Source organism: Phyllopteryx taeniolatus, chromosome 8, assembly GCF_024500385.1.
Source record: "Phyllopteryx taeniolatus isolate TA_2022b chromosome 8, UOR_Ptae_1.2, whole genome shotgun sequence".
Taxonomy (NCBI): domain Eukaryota; kingdom Metazoa; phylum Chordata; class Actinopteri; order Syngnathiformes; family Syngnathidae; genus Phyllopteryx; species Phyllopteryx taeniolatus.
The window spans coordinates 4,517,527-4,542,006 of NC_084509.1; the positions used below are offsets into that span (position 1 = coordinate 4,517,527).

The following is a 24,480-nucleotide window of genomic DNA, read 5'->3' on the forward strand; positions in this document are numbered from 1 at the left end:
TTGACTTAGAATTTTATGGCTGCAACATGTGGCAAAAAAAGACTGAGAAAGTTGAGCAATGCTCATCAAACACCTGTTTGGAATATCCCACAAGTGAACCAGCTAATTGTGAACAGGTGGGTGCCACGATTGGGTATAAAAGGAGCTTTCCTGAATTGCTCAGTCATTCACAAGCAACGATGGGGCGAGGTTCACCTCCGGGCCAAAGAGGAAAAGAACCATCCGGACTGTTATGGACGCAAAGTTCAAAAGCCAGCAACAAGTGCGTGAGAAAATAGTCGAACAGTGTAAGGACAATGTTCCTCAACGTACAATTGCAAGGAATTTAGGGATTTCATCATCCATAATATCATCAAAAGGTTCAGAGAATCTGGAGAAATCACTGCATGTAAGCGGCAAGGCCGAAAACCAACATTGAATGTCCGTGACCTTCGATCCCTCAGGCGGCAAAGCATCAAAAACCGACATCAATGTGTAAAGGATGTCACCACATGGGATCAGGAACACTTCAGAAAACCAATGACAGTAAATACAGTTCGGCGCTACATCCGTAAGTGCAACTTGAAACTCTACTATGCAAAGCAAAAGCCATTTATCAACAACACCCAGAAACGCCGCCGGATTCTCTGGGCCCGAGCTCATCCAAGATGGACTGATGCAAAGTGGAAAAGTGTTCTGTGGTCCGACGAGTCCACATTTCAAATTGTTTTGGGAAATTTTGGACGTCGTGTCCTCCGAGCCAAAGAGGAAAAGAACCATCCGGACTGTTATGGACGCAAAGTTCAAAAGCCAGCATCTGTGATGGTATGGGGCTGTGTTAGTGCCAATGGCATAGGGTAACTTACACATCTGTGAAGGCACCATTATTGCTGTAAGGTACATACAGGTTTTGGAGAAACATATGCTGCCATTCGAGCAACGTCTTTCTCATGGACGTCCCTGCTTATTTCAGCAAGACAATGCCAAACCACATTCTGCATGTGTTACAACAGCGTGGCTTCGTAGTGAAAGAGTGCGGGTACTCGACTGGCCTGCCTGCAGTCCAGACCTGTCTCCCATTGAAAATGTGTAGCGCATTATGAAGAGTAAAATACGACAACGGAGACCCCGGACTGTTGAACAGCTGAAGATGTACATCGAGCAAGAATGGGAAAGAATTCCACCTACAAAGCTTCAACAATTAAGTGTTCTCAGTTCCCAAACGTTTATTGAATGTTGTTAAAAGAAAAGGTGATGCAACCCATTGGTAAACATGACCCCGTCCCAGCTTTTTTGGAACGTGTTGCAGCCATAAAATTCTAAATGAATGATGATTTGCTAAAAACAAAGTTTATCAGTTTGAACATTAAATGTCTTTGTAGTGTATTCAATTAAATATAGGTTGAACATGATTTGCAAATCATTGTATTCCGCTTTTATTTGTTTAACACAATGTCCCAACTTCATTGGAATTGGGGTTGTAGATAAAAGCAGCAAGCAGCATGTAGAATATTGTAACGGAGTAAAAGCACCCTTAACATAAATACTCATGTAAAAAGTATCCTTCATTAAAACTACTCTGACAAGTACAATTTATCCAAAATGTTACTTGATTAAATGTAACGCATTCCTACCCACCGCTGCAAAACAGTGAAGCACTAAGTTACAATCAAATGTTCAATGTGTTCATAAGTTCTTTATTTGCACCATTTACAATCTTAGTACTGAAAAATATAACATTTTTCTTTCAAGAACAAGTGGCTTTGGCTTTCCTCGGGAGTCAATTGCTTGCAATCGCCATCTTTTCCACTGGATGGCATTAGATACCACATTTAAGTTTTCAAAGAAGCTACAACCATGTTTCAGGTCGTGCGGCTTTGATTGTACGTGTGGTTGAGTCAGTTCTAAAGGAATATTATAATATTGCTTCTTTGCAAATGTGCAGTATGTGCCAAAATTCAGAAATAATAACTCACATTCAAATAGATTTCAATATAAAGTTGAACTTAAACACAATCAGTAAAAGTACATTAAGACAACAGCTCAGCATTGACCACAGATTTGAACATCAATTTGGGCTGTACAAGTGCAACCCAAAACTGGTAATATAAACAGCAAGGTGAAAGTCACACTTTTCTTTGCCGCTTCAGGTCCGAATGTAGAGGCGCTCGTCAGCTTTTTCCATAAACGACTGTTGTAACAAAATGTCAAGTGCTGAACTGACTTCCACTTTTACAGGCCGGACAGCCGGAATAGTGGATCAGTTCATCTCAAAGCGCAAATACTTTGGCACAGTCCTGACATACTGCCAGAACACGACATGAACCCCCTTGATTGGAGACTTGGGGTTTGTGTAAACAAGCAATGTAAGCACGGTGGACTCAGTTTCATGACAGTGTTGAATAAAAGTGCACAACCTCTGTGTAAGAGTTTTCTGCAGGCACTACAAGCAATGCAAACGTGACATTTTACTTCCAGTATGGCAGGAAGTGTCAGTAACTGTTCAAGCAGCTTTTCTTTCCACATATTCAACCATAATTTGGAGGCGAATTTAAAAGGAACAAGAGGGTAAAACATTCCATCACCGGTGTGATCGAAAAGGCACGTTTAAACATGTACCAAAAATCATTCTATTTGTTTAGAAAATGACATCTCTAATACAAACACTACTCACAAAAAGTTCAGATTTCAGGTGAAATTTCAGGATGAACCTAAAATATACTTTATAGCAGGTGAACGTAATTTGACCTGTAATCTTTTGAATGCTTCAGTACTTTTTGCGCAACTCGCTGTTCCAACATCCCAAACTCGGTGTATACAGTATACAGATACATCTCAATAAATTAGAGTACGCTGGAAAAGTTTATTTATGTCAATAATCACATCTTATAGAGTCCGTATACAGTAAACCAATTCCTGCCAAATAAAAAAAAAAGCTGTAATCATCCAAATTTTATATACAACTGAAATTACGTAATATTTCACTGTGTAGGAAATCTATATAATGTATAACTTTTACTTTTTGAATTGAACTATTGAAATAGATTATGCTTTGGACGCTACTCTAACTTATTGAGAGATGTGTATGTGAGTGTATATTTGTTCAAGAAAAGCACTGATTCATAGATTGGTTCAGCCATCTGCATGGACAGAGCACTTCAAGAGTTAAAATACAAACCATGAGTTCATTTCATTGTGCACCGCTGGCAGCGTCTTTTGAGAGCTTATCAGAAGGACTGTCCCTCTCCGAGGTGGTGGACCCTTCCACGTCAACCACCTTGTGCAGCCTCACCCCTTTTTCCACCTCGACGGCAGCGCTTCGCTCGCTGGCGTCCTGCCCGTTTGCGCCTGTCGCCCGCGCCTTCCCTCTCAGTCACTTGATGCGGTGCCGCACCAGCGAGGAATGGTCGGTTATCTCCCCTGAGTATCCTCGCCGTCGGCAGGGCAGCACCAGCAGCAGGAGCAGGATGAATAAGATGACGCCGCACACGGCCACGAGAGTGTAGGAGATCACCCAAAGAAGAGGCTCCTGCAGCGCACGGCCAGAGCAGTCCGACGCCATGTCCGCCGCTGAGAAGGGCCCGTCGATTTCGGACAGAGCCACTCCGCCGTTCACTACGGAGAAACATCACAATACGGTGAATCCCCGAAATATCGGTTTGTCGTTTGCAGCCCTTTCTATATTGCATATGGGTTAAACTGTCAATTAATTTGCCCAAAAATAATCATTACAAATATGTATTTGTTCATCTTTCTATTCCAGCGATGTTTGGAGGCAAGCAGAACAATTACATACTCTTGCAATAGATGGCAGAAGGTACAATATACCTGCGTATCCACCTGTTGCCATTCATACAACAGATTAAGTCATGCCTATATCGGCTTTTTGTTCGCCTAAACAGGCAGAGACTTCGCACTGAGTAAATTGAGATGAGATGATCATGATTTCAATATTCATAGTTTTGTGACATTTTATTTTGCTGGAGGGCTGTAAGATTTTCTAAAGTAAAACGGGTGCCCTGGCTCAAAGCTTGGAAAACACACCGGTCTAAGAAGTTGTTCTCTGACCAACCCATCAGAGGACAGGAAAGACATTATTTTGGACCAGCAATTCTGAAATCTGATTGATTAAAGAAAGTCCCATAGCTAATGTAGTTTAAGTTAAAGCACAAGGAGGCTAAGACATACAGTACACATGCACGTACTGGAGGCAAGTGCAGCCACGAGAAACACTATGAAATCAAAACAATAGACCTTTGGGAATACATTTATACAATTTCATGGAACAGATATTAAAATGTAGGTTTTAAAAGTAGGTCAGTTTTTCTTGGTGAGCCCCCACCACTGTATACTACAACTGCTTATTTGAGTACAGTGGAACCTCTATCAAATGTCCCCCAAGCTATGCAATTTGAGAAGAACAACAACAAAAAAGACACCTTCAAAGTCACACAAAACCTCACAGGTGATCACGGCAGCAATTTTTGCAGTATTTAAGCTCCCTTGACCAGTACTTTTTCTATGGCCTTTTTGCCGATATTGTGAAGACAGATGCCTTGGAACTATGAGGGGTGGCAAAGAGGAAAAATGTGAAGATAATCATAACATCAGAAATTAAACTTACTGCCATGTACTGCAGTTAGTTAGTTTGTTCTGGCTCAGTACAATATGGCTAAAGCAGGGTTGGCCAAAGGGTGGCCTGCAGGCCACATATGGCCCACTATGTTTTTTAAGATAGTCCGAAAAGCATTTACATTATCAAGACTCCTGTAATATTTGTTGCATTAATTTAGCATTTACCCCCAAAATCGGTTAGTTAAATTGTGTTTGTTCATTTAAAAAAAAAATAATAATAATAATATTTATCTAATTGAATAATTGGTTAATTTATTTTCTCTTCTTAATTGGTTATTATGTATAAAAGCACAAAATGAGAATCAGAATGTGCCTGTCCCTTTCAGACAAGACATCGAAGTGGTACATCAACACATCCCAAGTGGGTGTTCAAGCAGTCCGTGCCATCAGATTTCATTATTTCATGTGTGGTGACGGCAACAATTGCTTTCAACACAAAGGGCCATGAGCACTGAGTCTCAGGTGTTAAACGTTGCACGTTCTTACACCTGGTGCTTAAGTGAGTTGACTTCAATGCCCCCCCCCATTCCCTACCACCTTACACACAGGACAGCGTGCGAACATGTATGCTTGGAAGATAATTGTTCCAGGAACTACAGGACAAGTACCAAGAGCTACAAGTTCCTACAAAGTGGAAATTTAGTGTCAGTGTTAACGAGTCAGTATGAAGGTAGTAAAAGTAAACTATGTAGCCTCACCTGCACAGTTGCTGAGGGCAAAGCCCAGTCTGCGATGGGCACGATCGAACACCACGTAGAAACCCTCCATAACAGTCGCGCCGATCACAAGACCGTTAGCAGATGAAGATACACCGAAGCGGTAGCAGTCCAGCGTGCCATCCACGTCTGTGATAGGCTGGATGTACAACTTTAATACACAAAACAAATAAATAAGAAAGAGTGATGAAGATACACTTATGATAAATCTTTTGAGGAATGTCCCTGCAGGCATTTCTGTACCTGAGGAAGGATGGTGATGCGGAAGGATTCACTGGTGTTCGTGTGCCTTAGGTAGATGGACAGTTTGGGGAAAAATCTCCAGGGGGTATCTCCCCTCATCCAGCAAGCCAGCTTGGTCCCATCCCAGAACCCTGATGAAAACTCCTGAATCTGAATGACAGACGAAAAGTCAGCTTAGCAACACAACCACTTTTGAGTTAAAGCTCTAAAGATTAATTGATGTAGGCAGAAATAAAAGTATATTGTATTAAAAACAAACTGCATATTCAGTATAGAACATTCTGCCAAAGAAACGGCATGCTTGAACAGTCACTGTGTGCCATCCTGCCCTACATCTCTTTGCACTGACAACGCATTTCATCATTGCCTGTCGAGAGAAGTCGGCGTACCAGAGAGCTGCGTGTGATGGCGTCCACCACCGCATTGAAGACGTTGACGGGAAGTCGCAGCAGCGTCGTGCCGCTGTCAACTATAGCTTTATCCATGTTATACTGAAAAGAAAAGGCGAGACAGAGAAGTGCGGCTTGTCAGTTCGGCAGACTCCTACGGAAGACCTCTAGTGAGCAAAAACAACATCAGTTCAACTTCTTTCTTGAGCTGAGAACATGATTTACAGAAACATGTACCAATATGACCTTCGGCCCAGACACAAGAAGCATTTTGAGAAATAGGCAAGATCACTCAAAATGTAGTGGAGAGGATCATTTACTGATGGACCTCAGCCATGTGCTGTTATCAGACTCAATAGGGTTGTTATGTCGACTTACAAAAGGTGGGTTGACAATTGCGGCAAGTAACATATTTATTGATTATTTTTTTTTTTTTAACCTTTGATCTCAACTACCATACCTCTCTCTAACATGTGGGGCAGGCTATCCTATCTACTTGGTTTTTGGTTAACAATGGATATAAAATGCAGAGACACCTGTTGAAACACTAGACTTTTCTGATGTCAGAAAAGAGACAATCCTAACAAATCATTTAAAAAAAAAAATAATGTAAATGAATTATCACCTGTACAATTCAGTTGAAAAAAAAAATCTTAAGGTAAAAATACATTACAATTTTTCTTAATTTATATTTTCTAACTAACACTTTGAAGGACCTGTTGATTTGATAACAGCATTGCATACTTGTGGGTAGGAGTCTATTAGAATGGCACATCTTCACTTGATTCATATTTGCAAACTCTTCTTTGCAAATGCGCTTCAAATCTGTCAAATTATGAGGACATCTCTTTTGTGCAAATCTCTTCCAATCACGCCACACATTTTCAACTGGACTTTGGCCGTGTCATTCCAAAACCTTTTTTCCTGTGGAGGCTGTTTTTGTTGATCTGGACGTGTGCTCTGGGTTGTTGTCATATTAAAGTCAAATTCTGAAGCTAGTTTTGCTTATTGTGCTTACATGGTGTTGAGTATTTGACTAAATCCGACAATCACCTCTCTGCAGTCAAGGTCCAGATTCTGGTTGCCAACCTCCAGCTTTAAAACCTCTACTTGGTAGTACCATTCCTCAACTATAGGGGTGTACCAGATTGACCCCCGATACAGAGTTGGTTCAACCCCACCCATGATCTAAAACACACACACAAAAAACACACCAGACAACATTTTAGCATTGGATCGCTGCCACAATAAAACATGCATTTCCTCCACATGAATTCACATCGTCTCTGGTGTTTAGATGCAGAAAATATCAATGGCTATGCACTGTTAAAATAGTAGATATATTGTAAAGAATAGACTGCTAAAAAATGTTTGCCATTACAATCTCTCTCTCTGATGTATTCCTTTTTATTAATTTACTTTTTTTTTTTTTTTTAAATCAAATTCCTCTGTGTGTAACCACTGCTGACTACTCACAAGACTACCACCCGTGGGGTCGACTAAGCTGCTAGCAGACATTCCAGTGCCGCACATCTGTAGGGAAAAGACATCAGGAATACCAAGCTGTTTCACCACAGAGTTGAAGAAGGGTTCCACAGATGAATCTGGCTGATTGAGAGAAAACAAACAAACAAAAACCACACTCACTCATTTGTGCTGCTCAAGGTACTTTTAGCTTTTCACATTTTGCAATCTATGAATTTACATACTTCCTGCTGAACCAGGAAATTTCCCAAACATGTAAATAACACACAAAACAATGGTTGCATTATTTGAGATTTATTTCCCAGGAGATATGGATGGGCATAAGACAGTGATGGGGAAAGGAAATAAAGCTGGAACGAATCCTCCATCACATAGCTTAATGGATCACAGCAAAGATAATCAATTCAAATTCCATCTTTTTGCACAATTGTCAAAAAAATAAATAAATAAAATAAATAAATAAAAAATAAAATACAATGCACCGGCATTACCAGATAACTAGCAACCCTTTATTGCTCAGTGACTGTTTTTCTCAATGTCTTTATGTTTCAAAAGTGTTCTCTGTCAATTGACTGCCTGTTGTCGTACTAGAGCGGCTCCAATTACCGGGGACAAATTCCTTGTGTGTTTTTTGGACATACTTGGCAAATAAAGATGATTCTGATTCTGATGTTAACTCTATGTTAACTGTAATGCACACATCAAATGCTGACTTTAAATCTCATCATGAGTTTAAATTTAATCGTGAAGACTTGTATGCCAATTGTGACAACTTTATAGCTCCTCATGATGACTTTAATCCCATCCAGTCAACTTTAATTGTCGTCATGACAACTTTAAATCACGTCTCGTGTTCTCTCTCTCTCGCTCTCACTTGTTGACCCTAATCCCAACAGGTGTTCTCCAATGTTCTTTATGGTACAGTAAATGTATATGTACTATGAAGGTTGTTCAACAAAATCAGGCTCCATTAACTCAAGTCAGCCCAAATTAATCTTTTTTTGTCTTTTGAATTGGTAAATCGATTAGGGAAAGATGTCATAATTTCATGAGATTAAGAGAAAGAGTTTTACAAACACACAAAACCTAAACATGATCTGAATAAAAGTGTGTGAAAGACATGAATATCAGGAGACGGACGAGTTTGAATGTTTTGTAGCAACAATCACGCTTCAACCAAGATTAGAGCTTAGATAAAATAATCAGATTCTACTTAAAAGAATACAGTGCCTTAGCTGTGCTGGATTGCTACGCTTCATTGTTGTATAACACCATTTTGAATTATTTATCCAGAGTTCAAAATAAAAAGTCAAATTTGGTGAATACCCAGCCTTGTGAAAATAAACCAGACAAAAAACATTGGATGTTATGTGAACTAACCCGGGTGAAGAATTTTGACACACAATTCAGTCATTGACTGTGTTTGATGATGAATGCCTTAGCGATATAGAATACAGTATAGAGCAGTATCTTTTCTAAAAGGTATTCCCTAAACGCAAAATTGGTAAAGTTCCCTCCTGTTTTTACCTCAGTGAGAAAAGAAGGTGTATGGAATAAAGCATAAAATTACAAAAATAAAACACTATTACAATGAAAACAAAACAAGATGTCTGTCCATACCTCACGTGACTACAACTGCATACCCAAAATAAAAAATAAAAACAAAAGATTTCAAAAATCAATTTGGTTTGACCAACACTTCAAGGGTGTTGCGATGCATTTACTTTTATTTCATCTTGACATTACTTGTCATAACATGGAACAATTTTGTAGATGGAGGGTTATGATAAAAGAAAGGGTCTTGTTCTCTTGAAAGGTTCAACACAATATCTGGTCGGGGCAGCCCTCAACCATTCTTATTCTACTCCATTCCAAAATTCCAAATAACAAAACATTGCAGACATTTTCTCCTCACACCGTGTTTGCTGGGCCTTTCTAGTCATGATTAGAAACACATTATCATATCACATCTTTTTCAAAATGCATTGGCAATGGATCATGATTGAACCATTTCTCAACTTTTGGAAATGTGCAGCTGGGCTGAATGTCAGGAATGGATGAGCATGTTAAATGAATCAAAATTATGCTTTAAAAGCCACTACATAAACTGACGGTCAAGCAGTCATCATGTGGCGTTTCAGCAACTCTTGCAGCAACTGGCGAAGATAAAGCCATGCATGTTTACATTTTTTCTATGGCTTTTTGTGTGCGTTTGTGATGGTAAAGATTTAATAGAACCAGAAGTGGGACCAAGTGAAATGTAAGAATGCGTTACACACGTCTCAGTCCTGGCTGCTCAGTACGATATGGCTAAAGCGACACAAGTCAACAATAATAATCATAATAGAAGAACGCAGATGTTTAAATGTTCTGGAGAGGGTGCAGAGACTCACCAAACAGACACATACAGTAATCCCCATCTGCACGGTTTACCAATACGCCATGTCGTCAAAGTTAGCATGAGTACCTAATTCTTAAGTTTGTAAAGTTTTAATGTACACAAACTTAACTTATTTTTACACGTCGCATAACAGTTAGTTGACTCGCCTTCCGCAACACTCACGTGTCACGGTCATCAAAGGGTGAGTAATTTTTTTTCCATCCATCCATTTTCAATCGCTTATCTTGTTCACAGTCACTGGCGAGCTGGAGCTAGATCTAAACTGGAGACTTGACAGACTGGATTCTGTTTGTGAAGGCTCCACCGTACAATCTAAATTAAGGTCAATCGTACATCACATCACATTTTTTTTTTCTTTCTGACAATTTCAGAAGCAGTGCAGATTATTTGACTTACCCGAGCCAGCATGGGATAGGCTAGTCCGAGGATGCCCTGCCAGTTGATCCCAGGTAGGAAGAAGCCCTCAGATGACAAGATAGCAGCTATGTTGACGCTGATGGTACCATTTGGGCCATTGGGAATGGAGATAAGGTCAACGCCAAGTTCACCCATCCAGTTTCCCTGGGTGTACCTGACAGCTACAGTTTGGCCATCTGACCTGAAGGAACTGGAGCTACACACAGACAGTAGCCAAATGAAAACGCACATTGTGATATTTCTAAAATCTCTATCTGTAACGTTCACTGTAAGTCATAGTGTAAGTATGTAGGACAAAGTGGTGACATTACAGAAACATTATGAATGAGGATTGTGACTTTAACGTTATCACAAGAGTCAAATCACTAGATTAAAATGTTACTGTTCAAACCTCTGAACGCAGCATTCGGACATTTTCAAACATGCTCCAGCTACTCACAGTGCAGTGTCGAAGTAGCGAGTAATAAATGGGTATGAAGCCGCAGCCACTGCAAAGTTACTGCTGCCGGTATCCACCAGGATATTCAGCTGAAAGACACAAAGTAGGAGATGCTTTAACAAACATTGACTTGTGGATACAACTGTACCCTGCCCCAATTTGCGGAGATTAAATATTTCCTTCTACAGATTCTAGTGTAAAGCAAACTATTATTACATATGATAAACCTTTGCCATAGAGTGGAAAAAAACATGTTGCTTGTCAGCATTAATCTACAATGTTATCCTTGGTCAACCATATCAGCCTGCAGCAACAGCTTGAGAGCATGACTTATCCAGCCTTCCCGGTACGTGTCATGCACATAGCGGTAACTGGCTAACACTAACTGCAGTTGAGATAATGCCATCTTCTAGGCATCAAATTAAAGAGAAGGAAATAATTTGCCACTGACGTCTTTAACCTTCACCACTAAATGGAGGGCACATTAACACCTTTGTTCAAGTCCCTTACCCTGACGGGCTAATTAACCTAATACCTCACAGCCAGGCGTTAAGCACAATTCGCTCTTTGTAGAGACTCTTCACAGATCTCATGCCAAAAAATGCGAGTTCAAAAACCGATCTGTCCCCAACCCTCATTTATGGCTGTGACAATATTCAGGTAGGGTAAATCATCATCAAAATATTAAAAGCACTTTTGTGTTCCGGTTTTCCCTCCAAAGAATTCCCGTACAGATTACGACACTTAAAAGGTCAAATGAAAACCAACATGTGCAATGTGTAAAACTAATAAGTTCCAGAGACATGCTATAGGCTTTACTAGCTTGTGCTGGGACCACTAACAATAAGACCGGTTGTATTAGGATATCAGCTCACAGGTTCTTACAGGTGTTAAGACACTATAAAAGCATCCCACCACACCACTCTTCTGTAGCACAGACTTGCTCATTTCCCACATCCTGTCTTGCCCTTTTCTCTCCTCTCTCATCTTGTCCTATATGTTAGTTGTTGCATGTCCTCATTGGGTGCCCCCCTCCCCCGACACAAATAAGAACGCAATTTGACTTTGTACTTGTAGTCAAATAGAAAGACTGTTCAACCATTCTTCTGCTCTGGTTCGCACTCATATTCCCCTTGTCCGTTATGTCCCCTAGTCTGTGCCCTAAAACCCTTTTCTGTCGGGCTGCATTTTCAATAAACATCAGAATAATAAAAAAAAATAAGCAGAGTGAGTATTTCAAATTTCCCTGTGGCACATGAAAACTGTTCCAGCACAAAAGGCATACAGATCCACCATTCTGCATGGCCATGCAGCTGAACAGGACGGGTAAAAAAAAAAAAAAATAAAAAAAAAAATACAGGAAATAAATGAACACCTATATATAATATGCATATCACGGCAGTAGCTGGTGATATTTCTCTTCAAAGAAACTGTTTCTCCTGCCATGTGCTTGATGTGTACATGAGCGGTGGAGTGGTGAATGGTGGAATAACTCATAATTTGAGATTGTGTCGACTTGGAGAAACCCTTTGAATTTCCTCGGTGGATATTTTTAGTTGAAACTTAGCCACGCAAAGAAGGGAATTCTCGAGTAGCCTCCCAAACAAAAGGGTCGAGGACATACTGTATGTTGACTTTATACTGTTTTATGCTAATTTTAAGATTTTTTTTGACCAGATTTTCAATAGATGATATCGCACAAAAACATTTACCCAAAAGGCATTTTTTTCCTGACACAAAAAACTAAATTTCTTCAGAACCCATCATCCAATTTTCTAAATTCTTGTTGGGTTGTACTGAGTTTGAAGTGGCATTTTGACAGACTGTTATTTTGGGTAAATTTTGTCACATTGCTACTGAGTAGTGAGAAAAAAAGAATAAAATGCAATGCTTGAATTAAGGCAACTTGGGTCTTTCAAAAAAGCGATTTAAGAGAAGCCATCTACGTCAAACTAAAAAAAGCCGTCTCTGAACAGAGGTTTGCGGCATCACCAATAATGTCCTGGCATCCCTCCCCCCCCTGGCATTCCATGGGAAGAGTGGCCCTAATGAGCTGTTTTGCCACCAGCCAAGTAAACTGCAGGTTGGTATACATGGTGGTTGTTTACCAGCCACGCCTGGTGACAAAGACGACAACGACAACGAGGACGACAAAAACACTATTGTGACCATGTCCCTGGGACACACTCAAAAGAGGCATACATAGGGAGACTCCGAACATAGAAATGTTTTACTGAAGATCCCTTTTGAATTAAAAATGTATTCAACAAACAAGAAAAGTTCATTTACCTCACTAGATAAACTGTTGCAGGTGGACTTCAGAATGTGTACACCGATAGCCCTTTATGAATTCGACCACGAACATTACCACCTACTTATGTCTGGTTGCGCCTTTCAGCTTGAGAAAAATAACTAATACCTGTTCATAGCCTGTAAAAAAAATAAAATGATAAATCAAATAAAAACGCACACTCAAGAGTTCTTTCAAACAGCAAGGCTAATGACCATCTGTTTCTTGCTATGTTTTAAGTAATCCCTCAAAAATGTAAAGAATTTTTCCTTGGTTCATGCTCTGGACAGTTTTCGCACACTGTCTTACCACTGAAAACATAACCTCCCTTGACGTAGGTTGTTACCAACAATGTGTTGCTTATCACTTCCTTCTCACTGTATTGGCACTGGTCCACACGTGACTGTGCCATGTAAAATACCAACCGTGTGTTGCAGATTGCATCACTATTATGAACCTTAACTGGACAAACGAGCCGTGTGATACTTTGACGTGGAGTGGAGCGAAGGGGTGAGTTGGGTATTTCCTTATCGTAACTGCGCCTATATTCTCTAGTCACACTTTTCCTCCTTGGCACTGCGCCTCAGACAAATACCCCCACTGTGATGCTGAAGCGAGTGGCCTTTAGTCACACGCACTTGGATCTCTCACTGTCTAATTGGTGGTGTCTCTGTGGCGACAATTGTGCATCTGCCACCTGTTTGTTCCAATTAGCAGATGCGAAGCTTTCCAGCCGACACCTCGCCCTGTGTCTCTGCCACATGCTAACAGATGCAACAATTAGTGGCTCATTTAGACAGTGCCTCGTTTAACACTTCAAGCAGCGTAATCACATCATCATTTCATGTTAATAATGGTGATAGTTTAACCAAATATTGTAGAATCACAGGGACATTTTGGTGCTTCACTAATAACAGTAATGATTGCTCCATCATTAGTGTTATTAGTGAAACTTGAACCGTTCCTGTTGTGGCATTATAATCTTGCAAACACACAAATTAGAAAGATGGTGAATTAACTACAAACGAATGCTGAGGGAAGCTGTCGCTTGTTCAAACATAAAAGGGGATCATAGAGATCCCCTTTCTGTGATTCCTAAAAGGGTTGGGTATTTCGTCGATTTCATCAATTAAGTCGAGGAATGATGAGTGAGTAATGAATTTTCAACCAGAATATCTCATTCATTGAGATATAGGATGTGTTGTTAAAGTGGCACCTTTGTTATTTTGAGCAGTTCTTTTATCCATCTATTTTTGGGGAGCCATTTGTTCCTAATATTCTCTTCCTTTATCAGTCATTTCCTGAACTTTCTTCTTTCTCCGTCTTTAGTCTGCACGCAGTCAGTAATTACCGCCTGAAATGCAGTCTTGATTGACTGAGTAAGGTCACGTGTGATGGCTTAACTCGCATGTAATTGGTCTGTAAGTTTCGTTACTACCACAGGGATCTTGTGTGATGCGCATCCCGTGTCTGAGACACACAAAAATTAGCAGGGATGCATGAAGCATATTTATTCTGCATCTGTAGACGCATGGTTTAAAACCTGCCCTACGTACGTAGGTGTGTGCATTGGTGAAGAGCTTCCACACACAGCGAATCAAAAGTACGTATCCTGTCTCAGTGCTAGCCAATCAGAGGCAAAGTAGGGCAGGTTATCGGTCCATACCATGGACACAGAAGTTTTTTCAGCCAGGCTTGCAGAACGGCGTTTGCTCCATAGATGCACACAACTGGGACAAAGGGAATGTTTACTGTTCATTACATTCGCTAGCCTGCGAGCTATTGAGCTAGCGAGCTAATGGCTGGAGCTAAAAAGCTCGACATCGTTAAAACATCCGCGCTCCACGTTGTGTGTTCTCCACATAACCGACACACACACACACACACAAACACAAACACACAGAGAGAAACCGCTTATAGAACAAAACTACAGCAGTATAAGTTATCAATATTCAGGTAGTACTTGACTTCCGTGAACTAATTTTCAGCATTATTTGATTGACAGGTGAAATCCAGCAGTCCAGCAGCTCGGCGGCGGGGCTTATGTTACATTGTATTTATCATTTATTTAACCAATTAAAAGCTTATTGAGAGATAAAATCTCCTTTTCAAGAGCAAAGAGGCAGCAGAAATTATACAGTACATAACAACATTCATAAATAAATAAAAATAAAGACCAAAAAAAAGAACTGATATTAAAATTAAAAACAAACCCCAAATGCTTTCGAGTACATAAATGTTTTTTTTTTGGTTTGTTTTTTCATTCATTCAAATTTGGCAGGCTTTAAGAAATTTTTCAGGCCTCTTTAGTGGGTTAATGACTCTATAGCTCTGTGCCAAATGTTTAATATTTGTGCAACAATGTATGCAATAATAAGTGCAATTTTTTGCGACCAGAGCTTGAGTGTGATATATTTATAATTTGTATGTCTAAGATATTTTATTTATTGGTCTACATTACATGCTAATGTTCAATATTCTTTAGAATTGAAAGTTAATTGTTCTTAAAAAGGATGTACTTGAATTATTATGCTCTATAATATCATTATATTGGTGGCATAAAAATAACAACGATACTATTGTTTATCTTGATAGTTTTTGGGAAAATATATCACCCTAAAAAAATTGCTATCGTGGCAGGCTGAAGCATAATATATTGAGAGAGACCAAGAGCAATTGAGAACACAAAACTATTTTACAAATTGTACAAACAAAAATCTGCAACATAGCAGGACTGGAAAGCAACTACAGTCATACAGCGCAGGATTAGTGTATCTGCACTATGTGATATGTAATGGACTCATTGTTCCACGGCTAGGACTCATTGTTTCCAGACATATGCATCCTGAGACTCACATAGTCTCAAGTGTAAAATTATCTATGGTACCGTAAAGCCTGTAATGCTGTGCCGCATAAAGTCTAAGGAAAACTGGCACTCTACGGAACAAAATGAACTACTGTTCCAAAAAACGTTCACAGAGCCCAGAATGAGCATGTGCTCAAAAACATTCATCAGGCAGAAATACACTACGTTCATTTCATGTTTTTCTAAAATATGAACAAGTTCATGAACTTTCTTTTATTAAACCTCAGGTGCAACACTGCAGGTAAGGTCTGGTATCAGGAAGCAAATCAGATTTTTGTGAAAACAAAGCAGATTTTATTTTAAGGACATACCACCTAGCCCTACATTACTGCTACTATAAACTCATGGCAAATAGTCCGGATCTTGTTGACTATATGATTTCCATCTCTGTTGTCAACCGTGTAGTCAAATGCTCTTATGTTCCTGACCTAAATGAGCTTGGAGGGTCTGCAATTTCATGATTATCAGTAGTACTACCCTTGTTTCCTCCTCTCTGCTCTCCTCACATAGTTGAACTAGCATTAGCACAAGCCACAGTTTTGATCACTCTGGGAAAAAGTAGTCACATGACATGCAGCTAGGGAAGGTTTGCTGAAGAAAGTGACAATCTAGGTTTTCTTTTTTTTTTTTTCCTTTTGATAAACTCAAAATAATATTCTTAATATATATTAAGTTTTGTAGCACTGTGAGCTCATATGGCGGTATCTGGATAGGAGGCACAAATCTGGTAGTTGGGAGGGGAGTGTCACAGTTCTCTCATTTCAAATGCAACATGAGTTTGTGTCTTAGAGTATCGTAAGTTTCGGTTTCGATACTGTATTATTCCAAGCTTAAAATGAAAGAATTGCCAGGGAAGAAAACACGATTGCTGGTGGGTTTCTTGGTTACTGTCAGCACGCTTTCCTTACAGTACTGTATAATACTGTATGTCACGGAGCTGACGGAATTGTCGCCATTCTGCCTACGCACCTCACAGTGAACATGCAAGCCTGCAATACCGAACCAAACCATAACATGGTGAACTGAAACGTGGCTCAAGTTGCATCTTGCAACATACTACGTGTATTGTAACCCTGCCACATCCACACCTCTCTCTAGTGATACAATCAGCAGAGGACCTCAATGTTTTGACAAAATGCCATTAACGTTTAAAAAAATATGTCTGCTTTGAATATTTTATGTACAGCTTAAAAAACTTTGTGTTAGAACTACACTTTAGCAAGTGCTGCTCTGGGGTTGACAAAGCAGGGCAGTGACACTGTAAGCTGAAGTGCTAAGCCTCTCCAAAAGCTCTGATTTGTGGAACTTGAGACAGTTGAGAACACTGAAGTTACTAATGAGCTCATTCGCCAATAGTTTAAGTAGTCTATCAAACACAGAAAACAGTGTTAAAACACCAACACTGATTGGGTGGGGTCCTCAGCCTCCACGGTGCGGGCACAGCAATTGCAGCACACTTCTGTCAGTCTTTGTGCATGTAAAATTCACTTGCATGTGTCCGCAGGCACACAACCCTGGGACTGGATGTGGGGCCACTAACTGACAAATAACTCATGAATATGCGAATTGCGTGTGTATCCCCTCACTCATACTCACGTCCTATAGACCTTTATCATTTACAATCCCACAAGGCGGAAAACTGGTTAGAGCGTCTGCCTCACAGTTCTGAGGACCGGGGTTCAATCCCCGGCCCCACCTGTGTGGAGTTTGCATGTTTTCCCCGTGACTGCGTGGGTTTTCTCCAGGCACTCCGGTTTCCTCCCACATCCCAAAAACATGCATGGTAGGTTAATTGGCAACTCTAAATTGCCCGTAAGTGTGAATGTGAGTGCGCATGGTTGTTTGTTTGTATGTGCCCTGCGATTGGCTGGCAACCAGTTCAGGGTGTACCCCGCCTCCTGCCCGATGATAGCTGGGATAGGCTCCAGCATGCCCGCGACCCTAGTGAAGAGAAGCAGCTCAGAAAATGGATGGATGGATGGATGGACAATCCCACCACACTTCAGTTGTACAGCCGGGTTCATGACCCTTGTCCTGCATGCTTCTTCTCCTGTCCTTGTCCTGTTCTAGCTTGTCCTGTCCTAGCACTACAGCCCCATCCAAAAGTCATATTTAATGTTTCATTGTTGTAGATAATGTAATGACTTACTTTTCTCATCCTGTTGACAATTAGTGCTTTGTCTTTTGTCTTCGTTTGTCTCTGCCATCTAGAAACTTTGTTCTGTTCGACTTCAATTAGAATGCTAATAAACCACAGCGGAAGCTTAAAAACTCCACTGTGACAGTAAAACTGTTCCGGCATAAAAGGGATACAGATCCTCTATTCTGCTTGACCTAACAGCCGAACAGGATAAAAACAAAAACAAAACAAAAAAACTCCAACACCCGAAAGCATCATGTTTTTTTAACAGTCCAATCCGCCAGGGACCATTTAGTCGCCCTTAAACATTAATATGATCTTGTTAGGCACGTTGCATATCAAGTAGGCTAAATGAAGTAGTTCACACAAGCATATTTCTGTGTAATTATAATAAAAATGAGCAGGCAGAACCAAGACCATTGAGTGGCTGCTTGGTGCAAGTATGGGGCAGTTCTGTGCTCTTGGGAGCCTCGTAATCCCGGTCAGCTGCCTGCTAAGAAACAGTGGTTCTCACAGGCAAGCATCAGGCGAGCATCATGTGAGCGCAAGTGAGCGAGGTTGAGCCTACCTACACACTTCCATGCTGCAAAGAGCAGCTGCTGCATGTACTCCACAGAAACCACAGTATCCCACCATACTCGTTATACTGATTTATGAAGGAACAATAACACAATATGCTGCTGTGTTCCATGTCAAACGATGTCGCTCATGTTTCGGCCGGCGCTCTGGAGTGCAACAACACAGCCATCCCCTCATACAGAGATTTGTAATGGCACCTGGTGGCAATGGGCACAATGCTGAAGCCACAATGCTATGTAACACATTTTTCTTTCAGATAATCTAAAATCTATGGTTTTGCGCTGTCGTCCTGTACTTACTGTATTTTTTGTGTTTCCAAATGATTTGTTTGATTAATTTGTTTGATTAATACAGTGGAACATCCTAATATTAATGGCACACTGGCTGTAAAATTCAGAAGCCACATTTTTCAGGAAATATGCTGTATGCCTCAAATGTCGCAGGCACAGCAAATTAGGAGGTAGACCATAGCAGGAGGGAAGTGACTAAAGTTATTCACACATCTCTGTCCTGGACCTTCAGTGCAACATGGCTAAAGCGATTACAAAAATGACCATGTGACTGGTGTCATTATCATGGTGGATCATCAAACAATCCAATCTATGATAAAAATCAACAACAATAACACAATAACGCATCTACACCAACTACTTGTCCTGCTGAATTAAATCTACACAGTACGTGACGTGTGAATTCTATGGGAGTGCTGTGTTCCTCAATTACCGTTTTGACAGACTCACGCATGCAAATGCTTAATCCACATGGAGATCCTGTATTTACAGACTCCTGTTTTCAACTGTTAAGATAGGAACAGTAACTCTGTTGTTAACTCAATTTTTGGCCACAACTGACTTTCTAGAACCTCGCCAATGGTGAACTATTTCCAAAAATCTAGTTTTAGCATTTGGGTGTAGAAGGGAAAAGTAACCCCAGGGTCTGATGTTGCTGTTGTCACTGTAATCGCCTTACATTTTTCTGTTGTTGTTGTTTTTGTTTTGGCAACTTGATATTCAAGTGTGATATTCAGAAGTTACTTTACTTGACTGCCTGTCCAAATGTATCATTCATTAATTGCTTTCTTGAATTGCCATTATTGTTACTGCTCCTTTTCCAGAAATGACTTTCCTCAAGCTTGAAATTGGCTAGAATAGCCCTACAGTTATTGTGGTGCCATGCACTTGTCTGATATGTATACTGTTGATCCAATGGGGCCGAAAATACAGGGTGCCCATTAGGGATACACCGAAAATTCTGTCACCAGACATTTTTAGCCGAAAATGGCCCAAAAGTGCATTTTAACAAAACGGCCGAAAGAGGATGTTGTGACGATGCAAGCAAAAAATGCGGCCAGAGCACGCTTCCGGTGGGCCACCAATGATGATGTGGTGTGCTCAGTGAGCGACTCAGTCTGGCTGTTTAGAGGCCACGATGGTCCGTCAAAGTATGTCGTAATTAGCTAGGCGATATTAAAAATTATAAAGATACATATTTCAAAACAACTTTTAATTGATAAAGATATGAGACATGGTCAATAGACTTTGATAGATTGCATTCGTCCATGTTTTGACAGACATTATAAATGGTAAATAATAATCTGAGTTGCGCCGCGCTGAACCAATCATGGGGCATCTATAGAACCATGCCAAGGTAGGATGATGCACACAGCTGTTTGTAGCTTACTGCTGCAGCCGTGGTAAACTACTCTGTTTCTACAAGCAAACAAATTGTATCACAAGAGACATGCTACCAGTAAGCACAGTTGAAAATAAGGGATTGAAGTGGATGATTAAATTATTGGAGCCTCGTTACCCTTGCTCCCTGGACGTTAATTGGAATTGGAAAACTTGGTCAGATTTGACATGTTCATGAATATATACGTCTTATTTGTCTTTCACAGTTGTATAATGTTCCATGTCATGTACAACTTTTGACAGAAAACAAACATTTAAATCAAAAGGTTATGAGTAACAGAGACCATTTAAGATTAAAAAAAATAAATAAATCGTGCATCCCTATTGTGATGACTAAAGCTTAGATAACCACTGAGTACATAGGACAAATCTGATTAACATATCTATCAATTGTTATTGCCATTTTTTTCATTGTAAATGGCACCCTGGTTGTCACTATCGTAAAGTTTCAGACTTATATACACTTTCAAAGATGCCAAGAATCAAACTTCCTCGTTTTCTCAGAGCAGGTGTGTGAAGCATGTTATGGAACAAGAAAACAGGTTACACCAAGGTAACAAAGAAGTTTAGAGAGGAAATAGCTGTGCTCTATTGTGTCTCAGTAAACAGTAATGAAGTCCGTTTGGATTTCTGTTTTCAAGAATAGAAAATGTTTAATACAGATTCTCCCCAGATTATTCCTGTTTCTCCAGATAAAATAAGACATTTACGAGTCATGAAATAATCTCTAACGCACTTTCCCAGCACACACTGCCACGCCTTCGCGCACTCCTTGAATGATTCTTTCGGGATCCTCCACAGCACGGCATCCTGATGTCATCCACATCTTCAAACGGGCCCCTGTGATGACCAACCTTGGGCTTGGGCTTGGGAGAGAGGGGGTGGGGGGTAATCACACGGAGCCAGGTTGGATGAGTGGGGAGGTTCTTCCAGCATAGGGATAGTCTTCTTGGCCAGGAACTGTAGGATGCTCAGGGCATTGTGTTCGGATGCATTGTCATTACGAAGCAGTCATGAGTTGGCCTGTCACAAGTCTTACCTCTTCTCATGCACTGACTGGAGCAAATGCCGCACGATCTCTTTGTTGACAAACTGCTTGACCGTCTGCTCCAAACTGACGTGGAAAACTTGTAGTATATGGATGGATTTGAAATATATCTTTTGTGGGGTTTTTTCATATATCTTACACAACTTGTAAATTAGGAGTATTTGATGTAACATCCCTAGCATTTTACTTTTCATACATACATACATCTGAAAACCGATATCTGTCTGTCCTTACTTTTTGTAAAAATATGATTGATAATTTTTTTTCAACTTCTGCCAACAAAGGCCGTGGTTGAGATCTTGCTTGATTGTGATATTGGGGACTTATAAGAGACATTGTGTAACCTAAACCAAGGAGCATTGACGACAACAGCAACAGATTTGGAGAAACAAGATATTCCCCATCCATGGCCTTATTTAACAGAATTATTTTAAGAGAATTGATTGTTTTCTGCACATCATGTTGTCCGAAACACGTTTTGATATTGAAAAGTTGATACAACAGCCAGCTCTTAGTTAAGTAAAAAAAATAAAAATTTAAACAAAATTTTAAAAACAAAAAATATTCTCAGCTCTATTTAAGTTGATAAGAGGGAAACTATTTTGTGCAGAGATTTTTTTTTCTTTTTAAATCAAAATAGTATCAAAATTAAAACTGGTATTGAATCGAGAGTAAACCATTTTTACTTTTAAGTTTGTAGTTTTTAAACTTTTACTTTAGTACATTAGTTGTATCAGTCTACTTTTACTACTTTAAAAAAAAAAAACATTTTTTAAACACAGATGAATGTACTTGTACTTAAGAATTTGTTATTTTCGACAGATACAAGCTATATACCGAAAACAGATACAGTATTTATTTTACAAATCAAATGGAGTAACATCTTAACACACACCTGTTGTCCGGGAGTGCCAATGAACATTTCCATGTAGTAGCCTCTTCCGGAGTCCCCTTGTAGGTTGCCCACCATGTCCATAAAGTTGACTTGACCGCTGGGGTCGGAGGCCAGAGACAGACCCTTCCCATCAGGAGCAAGCGCCACCGGGCGAGTGACGGACAAACCCACAGCCGACGACACGTTGTACTTCCCCGGGAAGATTTTCAGAGGTATGGACAGATAACTCTTGGTCACGCCGAAAAGGCAAACAAATGCCAAAATAGTACCGTAAGCACAATGTGCCATGGTACTGCTGTTTTTCCTCAATTTAGGGAAGGCAAATCGGGCTGGGAGAGATTACAGTTACAAAAGTTTGGCCTTTGAAGTTTCTAGCGCAGCCATTATTGAAACGCCATCACCGTCGACTTCTTTACGCCAAGTAGAAACGATTCATGTCGTCATTGTAACAATGTGGCCGACGTTTTTAAACTGCAGCTGTGGGGAAAGGGAAACTTCAAGTCGCTTCGCCTCTTTGCGAGGACCAGAGATAGCCAAAATAGTTAATTACTTCCGGCATTTACTTTCAAAATAAAAGACTCGATTCTATTTCTTGCACAATTACGAAAGGCGCTCAAAATGTATTAAAAAATAATTAAACAGACTTGGAAGTCGCTGATGGCGTAGTATACTTTTGCCCGAATGGCTGTGCCCTGCCACTGACTGGCGACTAGTTCGGGGTGTTTTCCACCTTTCGCCAGAAGCTAGCTGGGATAAGTTCCAGCACCCCGTGACGCTGAACATGATAAGAGGAACTGAAAATGGGTGGATAACTAGACTTTTATACAAGTCGTCTTGGAGAAGCAAGTACAATAATACAAGCTGTAATATTTTGTGTTACGTATGATATAAATGACTAAATAAAAAGTAATTTAGTCTGCCACAATCATGAATCTAAGTTATTTATCTTATTATTTTTATTTTATTTTGTGTGTGTGTGTGTCTGCTTGCTCCGATTTAAAATATATATATGTTTTATTCTGAAGTAGAAGTAGCGGAATCGTTGATCTTATTTCCGCGAACTCAACCTGAGTTTCTGTTTGCCTTGAGTCAGACTGTAAACCAAACCATGTGATTGAACTCAGGCCACATTTCGGGTTGGTTGGCATGAACACGCCTTCAGACAACAAAGCACACAAATAGTTTTAGTCCATTGTATTTATTTTATTATATATATATATATATATATATATATATATATATATATATATATATATATATATATATATATATATATATATATGGAGTACCTAGAGTTCCAAAATTAAATAAATAAATTAATGTCTATTGGGTATTGAATTATTTCAGTATTTATTTATGTCAATGTTTCTTGAATTATTTAAATATTTAGTACAATAATTATTTATTTATTTCAGTATTTGTTTAACTATGTCAATGTTTATTTATTGCAAGGCAGGTTACAACAATTACAAACGCCACAACACAAAAGCATTAATCCACAACAGAAATTCAGACGCCACATCATGACATTAAACTGACTGTACGTGATTTGTCCGTGCTACTGGGGACTGATATTTGCAACGGACCCATCGGCTTCACTCGATCTTTAATAAGGGAACATTTTTTGAAAGATTATCCAAATGAAATTAAAGTGGGATTAGAACTAAATGATTTCTGGATGACAAGCGACCTTCGAGGTGTCCCCCCACTTCAACACCTCAGGGCATAGCGCCACCAGAACGACCAACTTCCCCTTAGGACAATCCTCTGGAACCTGAATGCCCCTGATGGAGTCCACCACCATTTTCTCAACCTCCCAACACAGGGCACCCTCAATCCAGGTCACCGGAATAACAGTCTCCTTTGTTGAGTCTGGACAAGGCATCGGGCTTGATGTTCCTAGACTGAGGACATTTAAGGAACATAGCCCAGTGTGCTTGGCAAGAGTTGAGTCTTTTAGCTGTTTGGATATATGCAACGTTTTTGTGGTCATTGGATATTTAAAAAGGCTCTTTCGAACCCTCCAGCCAGTGCCTCCACTAATGTAGCACCACTACAATTGCCAGCAACTCTCTATTACCTACATTGTAATTGAGGGAAGTGAAGCTAAAAATTTTAAAAGTAATTTCCAATGCCCAGTTACTTTTCACACAACCTTTATACAGTCGGGTACATAAATATTGGGACGTCAACACAATTCTCATCTTTTTGGCTCTAAACAACACTACAATCAATTTGAACTGAAACGAACAAGATTTGCTTTAACT

The 24,480-nt window shown here is 39.9% G+C and overlaps 1 protein-coding gene across 1 annotated transcript; it reads right to left on the reverse strand.

Annotated features, from left to right (window-relative positions):
• Nucleotides 1–1,655: 1,655 nt before the first annotated feature.
• On the reverse strand, nucleotides 1,656–22,915 carry bace2 (beta-secretase 2). Its single transcript, XM_061782287.1, has 9 exons — nucleotides 22,214–22,915; nucleotides 10,705–10,793; nucleotides 10,245–10,461; nucleotides 7,439–7,570; nucleotides 7,016–7,150; nucleotides 5,963–6,064; nucleotides 5,574–5,723; nucleotides 5,313–5,481; nucleotides 1,656–3,594 (listed from the first exon to the last, which is right to left on the reverse strand). Exons 1-9 carry the CDS (start codon nucleotides 22,499–22,501, stop codon nucleotides 3,353–3,355), a joined length of 1,524 nt encoding a protein of 507 aa, XP_061638271.1. The 5' UTR covers nucleotides 22,502–22,915; the 3' UTR covers nucleotides 1,656–3,352.
• Between the last annotated feature and the right edge of the window lie 1,565 nt (nucleotides 22,916–24,480).

Coding starts and splice junctions, on each gene's coding strand:
- bace2 (XM_061782287.1), bottom strand. CDS start 22,501: ATGGCACATTGTGCTTACGGTACTATTTTGGCATTTGTTTGCCTTTTC. Junction 10,794..22,213: donor TTGGCACTCCCGGACAACAG/GTGTGTGTTAAG, acceptor TGTGTCTTTCAG/CTGAATATCCTGGTGGATAC. Junction 10,462..10,704: donor CGCTACTTCGACACTGCACT/GTGAGTAGCTGG, acceptor GTCTGTGTGTAG/CTCCAGTTCCTTCAGGTCAG.